This window comes from Penicillium cataractarum, assembly GCF_028827025.1.
Source record: "Penicillium cataractarum strain IBT 29864 chromosome Unknown utg000001l, whole genome shotgun sequence".
Classification (NCBI taxonomy): domain Eukaryota; kingdom Fungi; phylum Ascomycota; class Eurotiomycetes; order Eurotiales; family Aspergillaceae; genus Penicillium; species Penicillium cataractarum.
The window spans coordinates 2,657,808-2,678,903 of NW_026622737.1; the positions used below are offsets into that span (position 1 = coordinate 2,657,808).

General features: G+C 49.9%; 5 protein-coding genes across 5 annotated transcripts; 1 reads left to right on the forward strand and 4 right to left on the reverse strand.

Annotated features, from left to right (window-relative positions):
• Positions 1-1,579: 1,579 nt before the first annotated feature.
• Positions 1,580-9,151, reverse strand: N7496_000920 (1-phosphatidylinositol-3-phosphate 5-kinase FAB1; the record flags this gene model as incomplete). The annotated part of the gene is made up of 2 exons (XM_056693851.1): positions 1,580-1,697; positions 1,749-9,151. The coding sequence occupies 2 exons, from the start codon at positions 9,149-9,151 to the stop codon at positions 1,580-1,582; spliced, it is 7,521 nt and encodes a 2,506-aa protein (XP_056560580.1).
• Positions 9,152-9,590: 439 nt separating this feature from the next.
• On the forward strand, positions 9,591-13,687 carry N7496_000921 (uncharacterized protein; the record flags this gene model as incomplete). The annotated part of the gene is made up of 2 exons (XM_056693852.1): positions 9,591-9,752; positions 9,818-13,687. 2 exons carry the CDS (start codon positions 9,591-9,593, stop codon positions 13,685-13,687), a joined length of 4,032 nt encoding a protein of 1,343 aa, XP_056560581.1.
• Positions 13,688-14,431: 744 nt separating this feature from the next.
• On the reverse strand, positions 14,432-15,511 carry N7496_000922 (SUR7/PalI family protein; the record flags this gene model as incomplete). The annotated part of the gene is made up of 2 exons (XM_056693853.1): positions 14,432-15,307; positions 15,374-15,511. The coding sequence occupies 2 exons, from the start codon at positions 15,509-15,511 to the stop codon at positions 14,432-14,434; spliced, it is 1,014 nt and encodes a 337-aa protein (XP_056560582.1).
• Positions 15,512-17,050: 1,539 nt separating this feature from the next.
• N7496_000923 (glycoside hydrolase family 5 protein) lies at positions 17,051-18,338 on the reverse strand (the record flags this gene model as incomplete). Its single annotated transcript, XM_056693854.1, has 6 exons — positions 17,051-17,580; positions 17,637-17,734; positions 17,791-17,855; positions 17,907-18,077; positions 18,128-18,186; positions 18,245-18,338. 6 exons carry the CDS (start codon positions 18,336-18,338, stop codon positions 17,051-17,053), a joined length of 1,017 nt encoding a protein of 338 aa, XP_056560583.1.
• Positions 18,339-19,345: 1,007 nt separating this feature from the next.
• Positions 19,346-20,463, reverse strand: N7496_000924 (SGNH/GDSL hydrolase family protein; the record flags this gene model as incomplete). The annotated part of the gene is made up of 5 exons (XM_056693855.1): positions 19,346-19,549; positions 19,600-19,855; positions 19,908-20,154; positions 20,214-20,296; positions 20,369-20,463. 5 exons carry the CDS (start codon positions 20,461-20,463, stop codon positions 19,346-19,348), a joined length of 885 nt encoding a protein of 294 aa, XP_056560584.1.
• Positions 20,464-21,096: the final 633 nt, after the last annotated feature.

The window sequence follows — 21,096 nt, forward strand, 5'->3', positions numbered from 1 at the left end:
GCTGTTGAAAATCAACAATTGATCCTCGAATCGGCCTCTGTATACGCAGTCCTGGTTTATTTTCAACCTGCTGTCGTCAATCAATTGTAACGTCCTAAAATCTTAATGTAGCATACCCAGAGCACCTCCCACATTTCGGAAAAACTCTATCGCATTTTCTCTTCTTCGCTGCGCAGGGGAGGCACGTATGCAGCATTTGCAGAGCCATCCTCGAAAGACCTCGGGATGAAGTTCAGCTAGAGGAACATCGCTAATAAAACATCGTAGGAATTAGTGATTATTCTCGGCTCTTCGACGTAAGATTACTAGCCCCCGCTGATAAATCACTTTAGCTAAAAGTTACTTACTCTGGCCATTACAGGGGGTGGTGGCGCATAGGGTTGTGCAGGTACTGGCTTGTGATTGGAGTTGGCGCTTTATCTGTGCCTTTCAACCCACCTACACTGCCCCGTTACGGTTACGCCACAGCGAATCTGCCAATTTTGACATTTTCTTACATATTACATACACGGTTTATCAATCCACTGGCCCCAGTTCTAAATATAATACAGCGCGGCTGCACCCGTTGGACCCTTAGATTTCTGCCTGATGGCCTAAATTCCTGCCACCCGTCATGCCAGTAGTATTTTGCCTAATAGCCACTACCTAACTACTAACTAACTAATTCATACACGCACTTCTAGTTAATTCAAATCACCTGACATAATACTACTACCCTCTCTGGGCCAAGGGATCTAGTCATATGACCTTACCCCTTTCTCTCTAAGGCCCATGAAGCTATTCAGACTAATCTACCAAAAGGGGTCGAGCAGTGGGGGTATGTATAGGCATATACCGTGGAGTCTCATCAGTTAAACCCCCTGACTAATCTTCTAAATCATCTTATTAGTTATTCTTCAAAAAATAAATCGAGATATCCTACTAGGGTCTCTGAAAAGATGATTAGAAAGACATCCCGAAAGATCTTTAGAAATAAAGAAGGTCAGAGGGTATCTACCGAGGCCTTTCTTTCTAGTTCTTGTTTCAAGGGTTTGAACTATCACTGTAAATACGGGCTATTGAATGTATTATGTGCTACTCGTAAAATCCGATTCTAATTAGGCTTAGCGTCGTAGTCGTAGTATCACAAAAGTTTCTGGTAGTGCCATGAGTATGAGCCTTATTTTACAGGTATCTAAAGAGGACGCGGAGCATATGGTGGCTGATAGTAACATCGAAAATCAACGCTCTCATGGCATCAGGCACCATGATCCTACCACAGAACACCTCTTTACAACAAGTAGGTTTTTCTGGATACAAGCGCAGTACAACAACAACAATCAGACATCAAAAAAGCACAGCTATTGTCACCGTAAATGAGATAATAAACAAAAGAAATACCGGTTAAAGAATGCACCTGCTCATGTCTCTGAAACTCCGTCCATTCATGTCTGCAACCACGCGCGCTAAGAGAAAACGAAATTTAGTGCATATGTGCAATGCCTCTGCAACTTTCGAAAAAACAGTTCTTAAGCATCAAGTACGGCCGTCAAGTCATCAATCATTACGGATATGTAAGGTTGTTTATGCATCGTGTTCGTCAATGAAAAGCGCCATTTTCAGTCCCATCGATGATGTCCTGATCCGCTGCATTGGCAATCTGGTGTTCACCTGGTGGATACCGGTACATGGCACTTGGTTGGAATTGGTGCCAGCAACTAACTTGATCAGAATTCATCAGTCAATCGGAAGGAACCTGTGAGACATACCTTGGGGCCTGCAGGACATATCTTGCCATCGCCTCACGGAAGCGACTCTTGTATTCCCTCGGACTCGTTACTGTTGGACGATTGCGACCGCCGCCAGCAAAGCCTCGATCCTTGATCCAAGACTCGAGTTTCTTGTCCCATGTGTACGTGCGGATGCAGTCGATGATTCCGACCACCAACTCGCTGCGCTTCTCGTCGATCGCTATCATCAACGAGTAGTCCATGACATTCTGACGGCCGAGGAATAGGGTATCATTCCACACGCTCTGACTCAAAAGCTTCTTTGAATGCTCTCGGGCAAACAAGGGGGTCTCATAGATGAAGTCCACCATGTTCTCATCCAGTAGGACTTCATCCTGCTCGCCGGTGCTCTCTACCTTGCGGTTACGCATCGATCCCTTCAAATCGAAGAGACGATTGGGCGCACGGTCATAGAACAGATTCTCCATCAGAAGCAGGAACCAGTTTTGCTCAATTCCAGTCACCGGGTTCTTGATGATGATTTGGTAGAAACCAAACATCTTGGCGATGGCTGAGGGCAGGTCGTGGAAGAGAGCTTCGGACATGATCTGGAAGTACGCCGGTGCGAACTTGAGGAAGGCCTGGGTCTCGACGGGTGCTAGTGACTTGAGCACAAATCGGTCATCTAGAGTCTTGAGGAAAATTGACTTTGTTTTGCCGCCTTTGGAGTCCCATTTCAAGCAACGTGACAGTGACTCCACAATACGGTCGGCGACACCACACTTTTTGCGGAGTGCCTCGAACTGCTCCGCATAGAAGACTTTGCAGAGCATCTTTGCCTGGCCTTCCTGGAACTGATACTTGAGGTGAGTCCCGGTTTGCCGCAAAAGAGCATGCTCCAGTCGAGCTTCGTTTGCGGCTTCTGTATCGTGGTCAAACTCTGGGGGTTGATCCTCCATCTCATCGTACCGTTCCTGAATGCTTGCCAGTTTGTCCTTGTAGTCGGACGAGTCTAGAGCAAACGCGATAAGAGAACTTGGCTCGTCCTCGCGCACAATAATATCGCAGTCGGAGAAAACGTGGTCTCCTGCGCTAAGAGGATAATCAAGAGCAGTCCATCCGCTGGCGGATCGTTCAGACCAGAAGTTGGTAAGCATCTTCAATAGAGTCGTCCGTTCGTGTTTTGGAAGATCTTTGAAATCGATCGAATCATCATCCGGTAGCGTTTTAGAATCGTCTTGGGAGTCCACATGATGGAGATCGTCGGCAGTATTGTGCTCTTCGTCACTCCGTCCGTCATCTGCCTCGCCCTCAGACATGAGCTGAGAATCAGAACGAACAATGCCTCCAGGCTCGAATGATCGCGAGGAGTTCACTTGCGCTGGAGACTTTGGAGCAAGTTCCTCGGACTCTCTCTGGTTCATAGAGTCGTCACTCTTCCGTCCTGCTTCCTCTGAAGTACGCGGCGGAGCTGCGGGCTGAGAATAATCCCCGTCAACGTGCGGTTCTCGTTCTTCAACGGCCTCTTTCACATTGCGATAAACCTCAACGATCGGCTTCGAGGATGCAAGAGGGAATGCACGAGAATAAGCGCCTCGTGCAGCTCGCTGTCGTCTTTCACGTTGTCTTTCTTTTTCAAACTCGCGGCTCAATTGTTCAAAGTGTCTGGCGAGGTTTGACACACGAGAGCTGCCACGTTTGGGAGTTGAACGGGGTATCAGCGAATGCCCCGGAGCAAACCGTCCACTCTTCAAGGCAGTCAGCCCAAGGCGTTCAGTAAACTTCTTCTCTGATGTCTTGGTCGAATCTCCCCGAGAAGTCCCAGAGTCGTTGGAATTTGTGAGGCTTAGTTTCAATCCAAAAGACTTCTCCCTAACCAGATGGGCGGGTTGTGATTGAGCACGTATCAGCGGAGGGGAACGAGTCTTCCCAGAGCGCCGTGAGAAAGCACCTTCGGCAAGTCTTGGAATTGCAGAGGGTCGATTCGGAGGCGTACTTGAAACATCGGTGGCCGGACTCTCTTCATTGGCCTTGCTTTTTGTTCCGGAGAAAGAATCACCGGCTTCTGGAGGCGATGGCGTCGAGACATCCCTAACATCCTGTGAAGCCACACTTTCTGTAAAAGCCACTGGATCATCCAATTTCGATAGGGGTTGATCGAGAGGCGTGCTGGAGCTGGGCGGCGATCGTTCAGACTGACTTGAGGGAACAGCCAGGTCAAGATGCCGAACCTCTTCTTGCAAAACGGCTTCATCTTGTGGAGAAGACCTCGGGACATCGACAACATCAGCTAAGAGCACCGATTCGCCAGTTGGGGTAGGCAATGGGGTCAGCTCAGTAGAATCGGGTGGCGCATCTCGCGGCATTCTGCCAGTGTGCTCCTCAACGACCGAGACTAGCACGTTCTGAGCCTTTTCAGGAGAGAGTGTCATCCGTCGCATCATCCTTGGCTTCTCATCGGTGGGAGTTGTCTCCTCGTCCATGCCAGTCGGTGTATGAAGCCCATCCTCGGTAGTCATCGAGGTTGCATCCTTGTCCAAGAAAATCTTTTTCAGTTGCAAGGTAGCCAATCTTTTGATATCCTTCTCCGATGGGAAGAAATTCCTCTCGAAGTCTGCAAAGATAGTGTCCCATTCCACCACCTTCTCCTGGACTGCTCGGAGGACCTCATTCAAGGGAATGACCTCCCAGTAACGCGAGCTGGTATACTTGTCCTGCAAACACTTGTTCAAAGCCGCATGGTCCTCTTGAGCTTTCTTGATCAAAGTCTCAATTTCCTTCTTACAATCGTCCAAGAGTTCTGGTAGAACGCTTTCCACGTTGATGCCCTTCAATCGCACATGAACGGATCTCATAAATTTGTTGAGCCGATCCGCAGTGTCAGAGTAGATTTGGTTCCTGAGCTTCAAGTCGTTATCCACTTTCCAGGTGACACGAGGGCGTGGAACAACAATCTCAAGAAGATGAATTGTATCATATTGAATGCGGATGGCAACGTCTTTGAAGCCAAAGTAGCGGAGATGATCTCTCTGGAGGTCATGCGGGCATACCCCGGCACGGGCATGCATGTTCCGGCCCCAGAAAGAGACTTCCAAGTATTTGCCAAAAGAGTATTTCCACGTATTTTCGGACATCACGGTGACCTGAGTTTCGTTGTTGCAAATTTTACAGGTGCTCCACATCAGCACCGTATCATGCATCCCTCGAAGCTTTGAAGGGTACGGTTGGACGAACACACTGATTTGAGCGTCGCCGTGAACGTATTGTCGATGATGCTCAGACATGCGCTTTTCACAACCATTGATATTGCAGACGGCGTTAGCTGTGTGGCAGAGATCCTCAACATACTGTCCAATCGTACAGTCAGGCTCGAAGATTGTATCGTCTCCGTGTTCGTTGTAAAACTCCAGAGCGAAGATATCAGGGCCAGAGCAGGGTATTGATGTTGTGGTGCACACCAGGCTGTAAAGCAGAACGATATTCTGGTGAGCATACGGATCAAACAGGTTGGAATTTCCTGAGACATATGCCTCCCACTGCCGTTTCTGAGTTTGATAGTGGTAAAGTGCACGATCATATTCTGCGTCATGCGCTGCGCGCAGGACCTCTTTGACTTTGGGAGGAGCGTCATGTGGAGATGAATGGACCATCTCAGGTGTGATGAGAATGAACTTCTGAGCCTTTGTCTTTTCATCCGAGCTTTCCTCGGTAGACTCAACTTGATCACGAAGACGTTTGAGATAGGCCAGTCGACGTTCCATTTCTCTGGTTCGCATGAGTAGATAAGGAGGTTCGAATTTGACAAAAGGTGAGGCGGATATGATCTTTGTTTGGTGATCATGGACCATATCATCGTGGTACGTTGGCATCGGAACATCATCCGGTACTTCAATAATCCCTGTAGACATCGAAACTGCGTGTTCGGGATCCTCGGAGGGCTTCTCATCCGCAGCCTCAGATTCCGCGGCACCGGAACTGTTCTGATGAGCTGCCGGCTGGGATATCTCATTCTTTTCTTCGGCACAGACGAGTCGGTTTGCGTCATTTTCCGCGGTTGTTGGCAATTTGGCAAACTCATCTCGCATCAGATACGTTTCAAGTCGAAGGCTGTACACAACATAGACCATGAACTCAGTGATTTGCTTCACTTTGCCGAGAATTGCTTCGTCGCCGCCTCGTAGGACGATGGTACACCCAAGCTCCTTGGGACAACCAGAAATATACATGTAGGTCTTCTTCCGACCGCTATTCACATAAGTTTTGACGTCGAAGCTGCTGCAATCGCTGTGCAGTGTAGTTGTCAAGAGTTTGTCCATAGAAGTCACGATTCTGGTTTGAGTACATCTAGAAATGGCTTCAAGAACAGACGGCTTCACATTATATGCAGTGGCAATCCCTGCTTGCTCAAGGAGAGCAAGAGCCAGCCCGGAAACATTTGTTTCAACGAGCAGCAAATTCGGATGCAAGGCTGCGATTCGACTGACAAGGTTCTCGAGGAACTCACGCTCTTGCCGGATGACTGGTTCAAGACTCATGAATTGTTGCTGTTGACGGGCATACTCAAGAGGAAAGGTGATGATCAAGATGTTCGGACGCGGGATACTTCTTGGCATGCTCTTAAGAGCCAGATTTTTGGTGAAGACAAGACCCGAGACGTAAGAGGTATCACCTGGTCTGCCGCCGGGTATCTTCTTGAGTTTAATGTAATGCCGGATATCCATGTCGTCTCCGCGCTGTACATCTGGGTCCACTTCGTCTGCTGCTTTCAGGAGAATTGGCATGAGGGCCCTCTCCCAGCTCTCGCTGCTGGGCACAGATCCTTCTACCAGTAGTTGACGGAGAAGCTTTTGCACATGTTCCCGGCTGGCCTTGTTGAGCTCGATTGGTGGTGCTCCAGTCCCTCTCATTGACGAGCTTCTGGTCATCTTAAAGCCGGATTGTTTGACGCTAGGAATAAAAGGCACCCCTGGGAACGTTGGGTCATGAGGGAACATGCTCTCTTTCGACGTCCGTGGTGAATTGCGCACGTGGATGCTGCTTGCAACACTCAGGTTCCGACGACGTGAAGAGCGCGGCAAGTTGACTGCTCTTGAGCTGCTGATGCTAGCCTCATCTGCATCTCGACCTGATTGATTGACGCTGGGGGCGCTTCGATCACCGAATGCAGACCGGCCCTTTTTCATGGCGGCAATGAATCCGCCAAGCCCCGCCGCTCTCTCCGTGTCACCGCCACTTTTAGAGAGGTTGCCTTCAGACACTGCAGAGAGAAGGCTGGGCTGCTCATCGCCGCTGGAAGCATCATCTGACAAATACTGGGCCAAATCAGGGTCGATGATATTGTCTTTGTGGAAGGCTGGGAGCCGCGACTCGGCAATCGAATCCTCTGGGTGGCGCCGTTGGAAAGGGGCGCGGTCATCGTGAGATGGCTTGAAGCTTCGGATATACTGCTGACGCGAATGATGTCGCTTGTGACTGATGGAATGCGGTCGAACTCCCAATGACGCTCGCAATGACCGCGAGGAGGTAGGTCTTGTCAGTGGTCGGTCGGAGTTGATTTCAAGAACTGCCGAGCGGCTATTGTGGCCTTCGCCTGCGCGTCGAGTGGCTGGAATAGCCATTGTAGGAGTCCTAAGGACATGGTCGATAGATTGAGACACTATGGAGGATGCATCGTCGTCCTCGCCAACAGGCCGAGCACTGCTGCCGCCCCATCCGAGTTCGGAGACTCGTGGATTCACAATGATGGGGCTCTGTTCACTATCAGAATATTCAGATGAATCGTCATCGTGTGCGTTGATCATTCCTTCGCAAGGCTTGCAAACACGGATAGTTCCAGGTTGACCAAACCTTGTGCCAGGGACCAGAAGTGTGCACTTGGAATCGAAAATCTGACCACAAGTGCGACAGTGGTGTTTTCTGCGAAATGTAGTGAATGTCTCTCCACAGTGGAAACAGTCCTTCGCATTTTCGTCGCGCATCCAGAAATCCCTGCTCAGCAATCTACTTCTCAGCTGAGATATAACTCCGTCACTTGAAGGCTGTATGCGGTTGCTAGTGAGGTCTTGGGTGATGATTCGTGGAACTGCTGTGTTTAAAGGGGGTAAAGAAGACACGGTGGTGGTCGTTTCGGCTGTAGATGCTCGTGACATTACATAGCCTGGCAATCGGTTCTTGGCAGCCGGTGCATGCGTTTTCCCAGCGAGAGCTGTGGGAGATGTAGGGATGGAAGTCTTTGCTGATCCGCCGACGGTAACTTCATCTCGAGGAGCCGGGACTGTGCTATCAGACGCTGAGTCAACAGGATATGCACCCCCAGCTTGAGGTGGAATCATCGAAAGATTGTTGGGAGGCGAGATCGGTGCCATGGATTCATCACGTCCCCCAACAGACAACCTCGACCTTGACCCGCTCTCCTGAGCCTGTGTTTTTGAGTCCCGGGTAAGCTCAGAATGCTTTGAGCTTCGTGTTGCAGTAGACTGAGATATGTCGTCTGGGGCCCTTGATTGGTCCGCATTTGAAGACTTTCGCGATCGGCTATCCAACAGGTGATTTGTCGGAACGATAGACCCACTCGCTTCCAGTGAGCTAGATTCTTCTTGCAGGCTTCCATGGGTTTTTGTGGACAGAACTGGTGAATGAGAGTAACTCGGATTCAGCACAGAAGAATTTTGGCTAGCACTCATATCCGTAGGGGCGTCCCTACTACCAATACTGGAGGCTTCTGCATTTTGAAACCCCTGAGAAGGTACGTTGACTGAGCTGCTTCGCGAATGAGTGATTGCTGGGTCTGCCACAACAGAGTTGCCAGAAGGCTTTGTCAGCGGGACGAGGTTGGCTTTCCCTGTCGGAGCAGGAGAAACGGAGGATTTGGACGTGACGCTAGGGCTTTTCGAAGAGAGTTTGGAGCTCTTGCCGGCGGCTGTTTGCTGTGTAGGATCCTGACTTGGATGAAAATTTGGCACGACTGGAGAATGCAGCCTCGAGCCTTGCGAGGAGTTTGGGTATGACGGCAAGTGGTCAGCCGAGCTGACCGTAAGGTCTGATATAGACTTGGTCATGGATCGCTCGGAGGTAGGACTCTTGACCGCAGAGCTATCCACAGCACCCTTGTCTGCGACTTTCGCTCCACCGCTGACGATGTCCCTCATTCCTCCAACCGATGTTCTGAAGCGACTGTACAGCCCACTGAGACCCCCCTGCAGCTCCTCCGATAGACCTTTATCGTCCGATGCCGACGCCGGTGCAGGCGGGCTAGTAAACTCGTTGAAAAGCGTCAGTGAATCGGACTGGTAAGCCGCATTGTGTATTTGGTCGAGCGCCGTGTTCATATTTTCTCGATCTGTTTGCGTCGTAGATAGGGAGCCCCTTGACCCACGCCGTCCGAGTGGAAGAAATCCGGACGATGCGGAGGGGCTTGGGGTTTCATGCGACTTTTGCTCCATCGGTGAGGATGATCCCGTAGTTGATGTGGTCAGGCCGAAAGCTTCTGGATGGTGCCCGAATGCGAATCGGGGTTCTGCTGGTCGCGAAGCATGCGGGGCTGGAACGAGGAAAAATGACGGAGAAGAAGCAAGACGCCCAGCCTGGTAGGATGGCCAGGAGGTTGTCAAGAAGAGAAACTGAGCAGAAGCCTAGGCTCTCCGCAGCTCACTACTTACTATTCAGAGCGGATGGACGCCCAATGACGTGGTGGGGTGCTGAGTCATCGGATCGCGTCCCCCAAGCTGGAAACGCGTCTTATCGCTTATCGGAGGCCGTTCGCTCCTGACCATCTTGGAATATGCGAAAATTCGTGATGACAACGCCCTGGACAGGGTCTCCCTGCCAGACATGACTTTGGTGGCCTTACATCTTGTATCACACCGAACCCAGTTTTAAAAAATGAGTCTTCCTGCTCCATGGCTTGCCACTCTCGTGGAGCAATGCCTAGGCTCCTATGCCGACCAAGGCCAGTCTGCGCACGATGGCATTGAAGTGGAGGACAACGGAACGACATTGTGCTTCAAGAGGCGTGATATAACGTCTGTGGCTGCTATTTTTGAAGTATGATATTCATTACTTGGACAGCAAGATGTGGCATAGCTGACAGTTCGGTCGATCTGAATCAGTGGGATATAGGACCCTCGCATGACGGCGCACGGTTGATCGATGCCGATAACCAAGTACTCGCGAGGTTTCCTCACAGCTTGTCAGATCCAAGCCTCTTAACACCGAATACACACTCGAAAGAAACGAACCCTAAGAAGCATCGAATACAGCTACTGGACTTCGAATTGGTCTTCACGTACTCGGCATCTACACCCGACGTTTGGTTGAACGTTTCCCGCTTTCGCATCAACTGGGAGGAAGGAATAATCAAAGGGTTGACGCCCAAAAAGATACTGAGAAGGAATCTGGCTGTCAAAGTGCTACTAGACAAAGCCCTCCAGAAAGCAAAAAGCAAGGGACTCGCTTCCAAGCCAACCGAGGCAAGCAACTTACCCTCGCAAACTCCTCGACCTCTTGATCAGCATCCTCCCCAGTCCCAAGGCCACCCTCATCATGACACGCAATCACAGCAAATGTTCTCTCAAATCCCCTCCCGCAATTATGATGTGGGGCAACGTGCTTTGGATACGGATCGACGGCTACTCTATGGGGCCAATGAGCTTCTTCAACATCTTGATCCATCATCTCGACCAAGCTCAAGGAACTCAGCAGGGTCGTCCATGCAGGTTCAGGGGCAGACAACAAGGGCTACGATGACTAGGGGTCCTCTTCATGTCCTCGCTGATGGAGAACCCTCTGCGAACGGTGTCCGGCGTTCAGCGTCTCCAGTCGATGATCGCTCTGGTCGAGCGGACTCAATCTCGTCTCAGCCACGAAATAGCACAGTGAACACCTACGAGCCCCTAGAGGTGGACACTCCTCTATCTGAAAAAGTTCCTAATACGCAAAGTGTCGGACAAAGAACAACATCTCCCTTGCCGAATCCGGACGAGCGGGCTGATGCTCGGCTCTCTTCTAAGGTCGCCAGTCGCTCGCCTTCGCGGAAACGGCACCGGGAGAGTGTGGAACTCCAATCGGACCTCGCCCTTGGTGATCGTGACTCTCCTCGATCATCTCAAGGAGCTAACGCCAATTCCCTGTCGAGAAAAAGACAGCGCGTCAATGAGACCATCCAGGAAAAGTCACCAATGGTCTCCCCTGATCAGCGGGTAACTGAAGTGTCGCCCTTAGATAGGAACAAAGGAGTTGAGCAAAATCTTAAAACTGCAATCGATCCCCCACGGGTTATAAGGAACCCGTGGCAAGGGCTCGCTCAAATCCGCGCGTGTGATGTCAATATTCCTAAAGATCAGCTCGAACTTCTTGATGGAGACCTTTGCTGGATCCCGCCAGCTCCGGGCAAATCCCAACCTTGTGGACATGTGCCGGCTCGGCTTCTCAAGCAATGGAACAATATTGCTTGGCTTAGACATGAAATAAATCATGGAGACGCCAGAAAAACACCAATTGAAGAAGATCCCGCAACTCCCATTTCGAGTCGACAAACCAGTCCATCTTCTGAAGATGAGTCTGATGAAGAGCTTTGTTCGCAGTGGAGTACCTCCCCTCTCAGAGGTCCCCAAGACTTGCCACCAGAAAGCAGCCCAATAAGGCAGCCGATGCCACTACGAAGGGTTGCAACTCACAAAGGAGACAGTGAGAAAGAGACGCTTGATAATTCGCCCCGAACGACAGACTCAAAAGGGAACTCACAATCTCTGGGTCAAATTCCTGGGCCGCCCCAGAAGACGCTTGAGACATCAACGGCTGACGTTCCTCTGCCAAATGAACTTGAAAAATCGAGGTCAGGTAATCCAATGATCTCAGGTGAAGACATTGTGAAAGATCCAGAACCTTCTGGCGACGGGGAGACATACCGCTCCCCAGCTTGTTCGAGTGTCGACCCCCTAAATTCTACTACGCTGATCTCCGAGGAAGACGAGGCAACAGACTCGGAGAACTCAGAATCTGCTGCCGAAAACTCTGAGGATGAGGATCAATCCGATGATGCAAGTGACGAAGAGTCAGTGATGGAAAACTCGGTACCTTATGCACTCGGTGAAAGCTTGCCGCCTACACAATCCAGTCAGGTCGAGCAAGAACTCATAGGCTATACTCAACCTCTTTCTCAGGTCACCAGAGATCATGTTCAAGTCGCCGTGACTCCTTCGGCGGTAGACAATCGGCCACAAGGGAATCTAGGTAACAATCCAAAGAACTCTTCGCAGCCACAGTTCTCCTCTCAGAGCAACAAAAATTCTTCGCAATCTCGAGTCCCAAACACATATCCTTATCTGGGAAGCTTTGAGAAGAGTCTGTCATCTGATGACCCAACGACGTCATCCTCGCTTCGTTCGGCACTTGATGCGTCTCGAGCGGAAGTTGCTGTGCCTCAGACTCAGACCAGCGGCATAAACTCCCAATCACAAGACACATATGATCCGTCACCGCATGAAGTGGTGTTTGAGTCTTCGGAGCCAAGCCAACAACACCTCGAAGTTCCTTCCCTGAATTCAAACCCTTCTGCGGAACTGTTGATGAGCTCTGTCGACTCGACTTCTTCACAGCGTCACGATCAAACACATGAGCCCATGACCCAGCTTTCTTTCAATGAATCAATAAGTCCGCCGCAAATGTCTTCAATCAGACAGTTCAATTCATCAGCTGCCAGCCCATATGAGTCTCCGATCAAAAGTCCACCAGCAATTATGGAAGAGGTACAACAAGATCCTTGCGAACAAGACATTCAAGCCACCCTCGCCACGCAGAGTGCTGAACTAGTTGCTCGGCGGTCGGGCTTCATCGGTGACTTACAAAGGTCAGTCGAAGCGCAGGAAGTATACAAAAAGTTCTGCAACGACTACCCTGGCTACACCGGTGATTACGGCCATTTCACTGAGCTTTGCTCAAAACTACAGGCTGTTCGAGCCCAAGGCTTGCTACTCCGGTCTAACCTGTGGGATGATTTCATTATCATGCACATTCAGCAGTACCCTTCCTATCTGGACAGCTACACAACCCAGCAGTCTACCCAGCCACAGAACTATGAGAATTATTTCATGTCGAATGTCTCTAAATCAGAGAATAGGAAACGCAGTCTGTCGGGTTACACTATTGAAGTTGTTGCATCCCAGTTCGCCCGACCTGAGGCGACACCTACCCAGGCTAGCACCCAGGTGGATCCTCCCCTCTCTCAAACTTCTCGAGAAGAAGACATGAACACCTCACTCGCAGCAAGCTTTGTGGACAGGTTTTCCCACTTTCACGCCCACTCTTTCGAAGAGCCTGTCAGAAACGGTCTTCCTGTGTTCCAATCCGGTCTCCCTGCGTTAGATGGTCATGCGACATCTTCCATGGATACGGGCTCGTCATCAATACTCATCAAGCTCGAAGGCTCCGAATTGGATCCAAATGAGGCCCTATGTACTCAAATAGCACCCATGAGTTCGTTCAACGATACTTCCGCTCCCTACAACCCCCAACCAGGTACTACCGAGGGTCAACCCACGGACAGTCAGAGCATCACGAAGAGCCAGAACATCGCGAACAGCCAGAGAATCAACGTCCAAGACGAACAGGATGATGTTAGTATGGCCGAGGTTGAAGAAACGGACGATGAGGAGGAGCTCGACGCCGACGACACCCGTCACGAGACTGCCAGTGTTGAGCTCGGTGACGACACCTTTATCTCGGCGGCCCCTCAATCACACGCAGATGAAGTTGCTGAAACGCAGCCGGAATGCGAAGACGAGGATGAAGGAGAGAATTGGTTCGTCTCGCTGCGGCACATGCGGTCCAGAGATAAGCCCGTCTGGTCCGACGACCCCAAAACCCCATTCAAAATCTGGGCCGAGGCCGATCAGAATGTGCTGAGCGAGCGACGGCGTCGCGGGGGAGCTAAGATCCTTCTGGACGAGAACGGTGTTATTCGCCGGCCAACTCGTCGTTGATTAATCCTTGGCGTATTGACCCTCGTTCAACTCTGTTCATCGAGAAGGCTCACGATGGCCCTTAATGCGACGCTGGCGACGCTATTAGGATCAGGAACAGACCTCGGGAGTTTGACTAAGCGGTGAATCAAGTTCAGGATTCCTATTTTTCATGTATATTTACCATATTATCTTCCATGTCACGGGAGCCGTGTCCCTTCAATAGTGCCGCAATCCATGAAGCTAGTAGCATGTCTATTGTAAAAGCTGCGCCATAGCGGAATTCAAGCCACCATCACGGTTGATGTGAAATTAGTGCGATCCACTGTGGAGCTAAGAGGTCTAACGGGTGCCCTAGACAAATTATTGCTAGCTATTGAACTTTATAAGAAATCTTTGTCGATCTATGATGGGGTATCGGAAGATTATTTACCAACTTAAACTTCAGCGAGGGCATTGGGGTTTATGCTATTCACATTTTTTACGTTGAGAAGATCTTGAAACTTGATCGGATGGTATATTTTGGAAGTAATTTTTCGCAAGGCACGATATAAAACATATGCAGTGTCCATCAGCAATATCGCTGGTAAGCGTTCAAGTCATGAGGGAAAAAAGGAAAGTCGTCGTTAAAAAAAACATCAAGCAAAAGACCAAGCCCATATAACCAACAAAACGCCGCAGTATCCCAGTCTAAGAACGCTTCACGAGTGATTGTATACAAAAAGACATGATGGAGGATTTGAAGCAAGTCGCTTTGCGCTTAGCTTAGGAGTGGCGGAAGGGCTCGTAGGCGTTTGATCGCTGGTTGGTGTTGGTCATGGGGTACTGGCCGCCGTGAGCAGCGGGGGGTGGGTACGAGGTGGGCTGCTGGTGGCCGTAGGGGACCTGACCGGCACCGAGAGGCTCGTAGGTGTAGGGGGCCTTTTCGGCAGTGACGCCGCGAGTGGCATTGTTGTTGCGGTCGCCGTATGGCGAGCGACCGGAGCAGCAGCAAACGCTGAAGGTCCAGAAGATCAGAGCGGCGAGGGAGAAGGCAACGGCCAACCAAGTAGCAGCGAAGATGTTCTTGCCCATAGACAGGCTAATTCCGTAGGCCTTGAGAGTTGTGCCCAGGCTAGACTTGAAAATGGAGAAGAGGACGGTCGAGGTGATCGAGGCAGCGGCGGTGAAGAGGAAGGCAAGCAGAGCAAAGATAGTGGTGACACAGCTGCCCCAGCGGCTGCAAATGGCGAAGAAACCAAGCACAATCTCGACGATAGTGGCGATGAAGGCGACCAGGTAGGCGATGAACATCCACTTGGAGACCGCCTTGTAGATCTTCATAACCTTGTTGTAGCCGCTGGGCAGCTCGTCCTTAATATCCGAGGAGTCCAGGCCCCAGACGGAGAAGGGGTCGAAGTAAAACTCGCTCTTAGGCTTGGAGCATTCCGTCACGTTGGTCTTGTTGTTGCTAATATCACCATCGCAGTAGCCCCAGAGACCGATCTGGTAGAAGTCCGCCAGAGTGCTGTCATCCTGGAGTTTGCTGAGGACATCGGAGACATTCTGGGCACTGACGTCGGTGATTCCGTACTCTTCAAGGAGATTCTCGATTTCGGTTACTGTTTCGGATCCTTCGCTAGTGATATTTTGGAGATTGATCTATAAACGTCATATCGTTAGTGGCACGGTCGCAAGGCACTTGCGAGAGATAACTCAGAAACTTACCCGCATAAAGTAAAGGTTGTTCAAGGTGTTAGAGCTGGACTTGGTACAGCCCAGGCCGACGAAGATAATACAGATCAGCGAGGCGATCGTAAGCACATAAGGCGTGAAGATACACGCGACACGGCCGGCTTTTCCCATTATGGCTCAATTATGGATGGGTATCAAATAGAGAGAGATAGGCGAAAAGGGGGGGGGACGGAAGGAGGATTGGATGAAGGAGAGAGAGGCTGGAACTGGGGGAGGAGCGTGGATTTTATCCTTTTTTCATGATCGGCACTTAGGACGGTGAATACCGGACGACTGGGCAGTGTACAGCCTCGTTCAACACCCACACTGGCAACGACGACTCTCCAGCCTCCCTGGTGCGTTAGGTAAGAGGCGCAGGGAAGGAATACGACCCCCTTCTGGACTGATTCGAGCCAATCAAAAATAAGCATAACCGGACCCACTCTTGGACCACGCCACGTTTGTTTCTATTCATGTACACGCTAAACCCAAATAGGTAATTGAGGTTGCCCTCCCAACATCATCGTCATCAGGCAGTCAAAGTGTTAATCTATCTCGAATTTCCCCATGCGGATTGTTGGTACGTACGAAAGAATTTTATATAGAGTATTCCCATGCAAGATGCAATTGACTATTGTCACATAGTATTCGCAACAACGCAACGAGCAAGAAACCAACCCCCATCCAGGTTTGTCCCCTAGAAAATCCCCCCTGGCCGACCGAACTCTCATCAAAATCTTTACCCGAAAATTCATGTTCCACGGTCGAGCGCACGATCGCCATACCACCCGCCCAAATCAAGTAGCCCACCCTGTACAAGCCTCGTCATCCTCCAGCCCTGTGGACCGTCTAAGTTTTCTGATGTCTGCTACTTTATTAACTATTTCGTACTAGCGACCTAGATAACCCCAGTCAGCAGCCCTCAGCCCTGCGCTGCATATTCCCGTATCTGAACCAGGTATGTACTCTGGCCCAGGCTTCCTCATTTCGGGCTTGGCATAGATGCAGTTTTTTGCACATAACGGGCGCTGTAGTATCCACTCTGTATATCCTTCGCGGACTTAATCTACAATTGCTCAATCCCACTATGTATGATACACCGTCTCCATCTTCGTGATCCGAGGATTATCCACTCCCACCGTCCCTGGTTTCTATATTTACTTTTTAAGATAAAGTTTTCTGGGGCTTAGAGAGCTAGGTCTCTGGTGATAATGTTCTAAACTTCTAGTGTGAACAGTCCAGACCATAGAAATGCCGGTGCCTGGTGTCTAGGGATATGTGCAGTCAACTTTGTAGAAATTAGAGTGGTGCGTACGCACTAGCCACAGGCGATGACGGAGATTCCTGCCGGGCGCGCGTTGTTGCCAAGACTTGATGTGTCGGTCGCTCCACTGTCCACACATTCTACTCATCATGCTGTCTTCAAACGAAAAATATCGCTTCCTCGTAGTGGGAAACATTAGCTAACAAACTTGATCTGAGTATGGATAATTACTTGATATCGTTATCCTAAAAAGTTTTCCTCTCGAACTCAATCTTAGGTTCTTGTCCAATGTTTCTTTACATTCTCCAGTATTCAGCCAGGGATATATACATCTGCTTTCATCCTCTATCCGGTGTATAACCAGACGAATATCAACTTAACATTAACCAATACCTCAGGTATCACACTCACGGGAAATACGATTCCAGAGTCGACAGCATGCCAGTATAAGCGACACCACTTGGAGGTTCCATGCTGTAGATATATGTTCCCCACCAAGGCCCAGCTGCCCACCACAGGGCGCCCTTCCATACACTTGAGTTCTCCGCGAGATAGTCCAGCATACCAGTGATAGCAGTCTTGCACTGATCATTTACACCGCCGGCAAACTCGCCCAGAACACCGACCTTGCCATTGTCAATGAGCCACTGTGTTGCGTCAGCGACTCGCTCTTGGCCGATCGTGGTTGAAACGCATGTCTCGCTGGTGCCGGATCCGTCAGAGTCAAGGTACTGGTGCATCTCGTAGACAATCTTGTCTTGCGGGTCTGTCAAATCCTTGAGGTTATCGTTCACCGTAGTCCACGTCCAGGCGCCCGTATACGAGTTGCCCTCGACGAAGATGTACTGCGATGTGGCACCGGCAGCACGGATACCATCGATGGCCGCTTGGTTGAGATCGAGAACCAGGGTCTGATCCATGTCATGGTACTCATTGTCTAGATCAAATGGATTAGAAACGAATCCAATATGATTGTCCGGGATATGAACTCACTCGTGTCAAAGATCACGAGACTGTTCGATTTAAACTGCCCAGCAACATTCGTCCAGAAAGTCTGGAAGTCCGAGGTACTCGTGATAATCGCGCCATTGCTGCCAAAGTGGTTAGTATGTTTGACGTGACAGAGGAATTGGGAAGAAGGTCATACAATCTTCCATAGTTGTGGGGGTCAATGACAGCATGAGCACCGGCTTCGGTGATATAGTTCACCACCTATTTTCATTAGACATCAATATCAACGGTCGCATGATATGTAGCTCTCACAGTTGTCAGATTCGCCAAATAGTCACTGTCGAAAGATCCAGTCATGCCATTGGGCGTCAGTCGCTCCATCAAGAACTGAACTCGGAAGATGTTCATGCCACCATCGATCAGCGTTTGGATGGTACTAGTGTCCGGGAAAATGTAGTCGGTTCCCTGCAAGATGGTCAAGCGCTATTAGTAATTAAAGTAAGGCATAATTAACTATGAATGAGTCTACTCACCCAGACACCGGGTAGATTACCCTCACCAAATTCGGCCCCGGATTCACTTGTTCCGAACCCTGTAATTTATGAGTGTCATTCATCCTTGAATTGGTCCCAAAACATGGCTAAACATACATTCGAAAGAAGAGGCTCTCTTTGCGTTTTTGAAAGGAGCTGCCACCGCGGATCCTGCCGCAGCAGCCAAGAAGATAAAGTTATTCAGCTTCATATTGGATATGCTGATGGAAAGGTAGGGAGCGACGGGAACGCAAGTTGAAATGGGCTATGAAAGAGTGGACAAGACCCAACCGAGCTGGGACACCATGATTTTATATCGTAGATGAGAGTCGCCTGTCCAAAGGCTACCCCAAATCGAGAAACCGATTCCATCAAATTTCCGAGTCGTAGAAGGAAACGGACACGGAGTGTGGAATGTTCAAACGGCGCCTACCCCGTCGACCCGTCCATCAGGCCTGTCTCAAGACAGAAAACAGAAATATCAAGGGTCTATCATAACCAGGACGTTTCGTGGAGTTTCTCCCTGGCCAGATTCCCCACCAAAGGGAGGAGCCAGGATAGCTCCACTTTTCTACTACATATGGCGATGGCCCGTCTATGGCTGAATTCAGTTGTGAAACGGATTTCATCAAGTCACGCAGACCAACATGACGATCATGGACGTATTTGTAGCGACGAATTGATCCAAAGCCAGTACGAGCAAAGCCGGCGCTCTCTCCCTACATACCACCTCATGGAATAGTCCCACAGAATAGCCGGAATCTTCCCCACATTCGTCAGGCACCGGTGGCTTGAGTTCGGCACCATGATTTAGCTCCACGAAGGCGTGTTTAGAGGGCCCGTGGCGCTTCGGGAATCGATCGGCACGCGGATGCGGAGTAAAAGTGGCATATCATTACCCGATGAAGGAGCAGGCCGATTTTCTGTTCAAACTGAGCCTGCAATTCTCAAATCATAGTAGAGACGAGCCTATGGCAGTAGCTCTCGGTGGAACTTGATTGAGATTAAGTTTGGAATTTATCAAATCCACACCTTGACGGAAATATCTGACGTTGTACCTGAAACAGGGGCCATATCCACCGAAGGGCATTTCTCCTGAGACATAACAGCGATCAACTTTTTTACAGCGTCTGACGTCTTACCAAAGAGATCATTGCAGTAATCCAATTTTTCATTGCTAACACCTACAGATTACTATACGACTTCCATGACATCAATCTACCACGCCCCGAACAGATGTAGGGATTGCTTCATATCAGCCGCCTGCAGTCTGTGGTACTTCTGCCCGGGGTGATAGTTATTCCACCAGACACAGCTTTCCCCATCGTCATTGATACAAGTGGCGTTCGGATATCCGTATGCCGTGGGGTTATCCAAGATCTTGGTCATGAAACTCCAGGAATCGTAGAGAACAGTCTCGACCTATACCCAATTAGTTTTCTACCAGAACCCGTACTTGAGGTAATACTCACATCGTTATGAGCAGCAACGAATTCTGCGCGCATTGTGGCGAGCCCGTCATTATACACAGTAGTCCACGCGGCGTGACTTTCTGAAACACTTTCCCCTTGGTCGAGGATGTATGGACTCCGGCTCACTGAAGGGACATTCAGAAATAGGAATTTGCGCCCGCCATCTGCATAGATTTCCTCGACGAGGGACCTGTACTGGGCCATGAGCGTTGGGACGAGAACGCTGGCATTGTAGCCGCCGAAGCCCCAACCGACGCTAGAATCGATCGATTAGTGTGGCTTATTTCAAAGTTTCCAAGAGGTCTTACTCGTTGACTCCAATCCAGAAACCAAAGACGGTATCAGTAGAAGCCCAAGGAGCTGTAGCAGGTTTGGTGCTGTAGTTCCCTTGGAATGTGGCAACTTGACTCGTCATGTCTGGATATCCGGAGTTCAGGATAGCATTGTCAATTGTTGCACCGCCAATAGCCAAGTTGTAGCTTAGAACGAGAGAGGCGTTGTCTACAGTGGTCAAGTATCCGATCCAGTTGATGCCACCTCCAGTAGCCCCAGTCCCTGTTGCTCAACGTCAGAACAACGGATCAGGCGTTGCAACAGCGATGACATCAACGTACCGAGCGCAGGGTTTCCCATTGGATCTGAAGCTGATGGCTGTGTGCCTTCGACATCGAAACTCGTCATCGAATAAGAGTCACCACTTTGAGGTTTTGGTTAGTATGATTTTCCCTTGGGCAAATTCAGTACCCTATCTCAGGCTTGGTTCTCCTACAAAGTGAAGAAATAAGTCGGCGATGACCGCCGGTGCGTGGGTACCGCAGCTGTTGCTGCGATACCCATCAGCAGAGCGAAGACGGAATGCTTCATTGTGTAGGCGAAAAGTGGTTCAAACGTGACACCAACCAATGTGGAGGAAGCTATCCTTTTAAATTATTATACAGTACTGTCACCTCCTCCTGAACATGACAGGTATAGACTCATATGGACCTAAAGGTAACGGGCCCTTTCCCAATCGGGAGGTGTCGCCGCTTTATTACGGGCCAGGGGGCTTGTCTGAAGAAACAATTGCGGGGAATCCTTGCCTTGCCTTGCAGTAATTCATAATAATACTGAGTAATACTCAGCTCACTTATTTGAGACGCATGAATGGTTTATTCCTGGAGGGATCACAGTGTTTAGTGATGCTTTCGGACCAGTAGCGCATTTGATACCAACCACACATAGTATAAACACTTAAACTGATGCGTGCCTCTCGGTAACGATCGCGATATCAGAGCCGTTGCTGAAGCTCCACATTGATCTCCTCGCAACCCATAATCCCCGGGTGGTATTTCCTGTCCTAATTTAGATGTTGGAACTCAGAGACGGTAGCTCTCATTTGCATGTCAAGTCTCCGACGTCGGCGCAATCATTTGACCTTGACCATTCCTGGTTACCATATTACTGGTGGCTGTTTTTATCGCCTAAGAAGCAAGTCCCCTCTGTCTTTCTAACCACAAG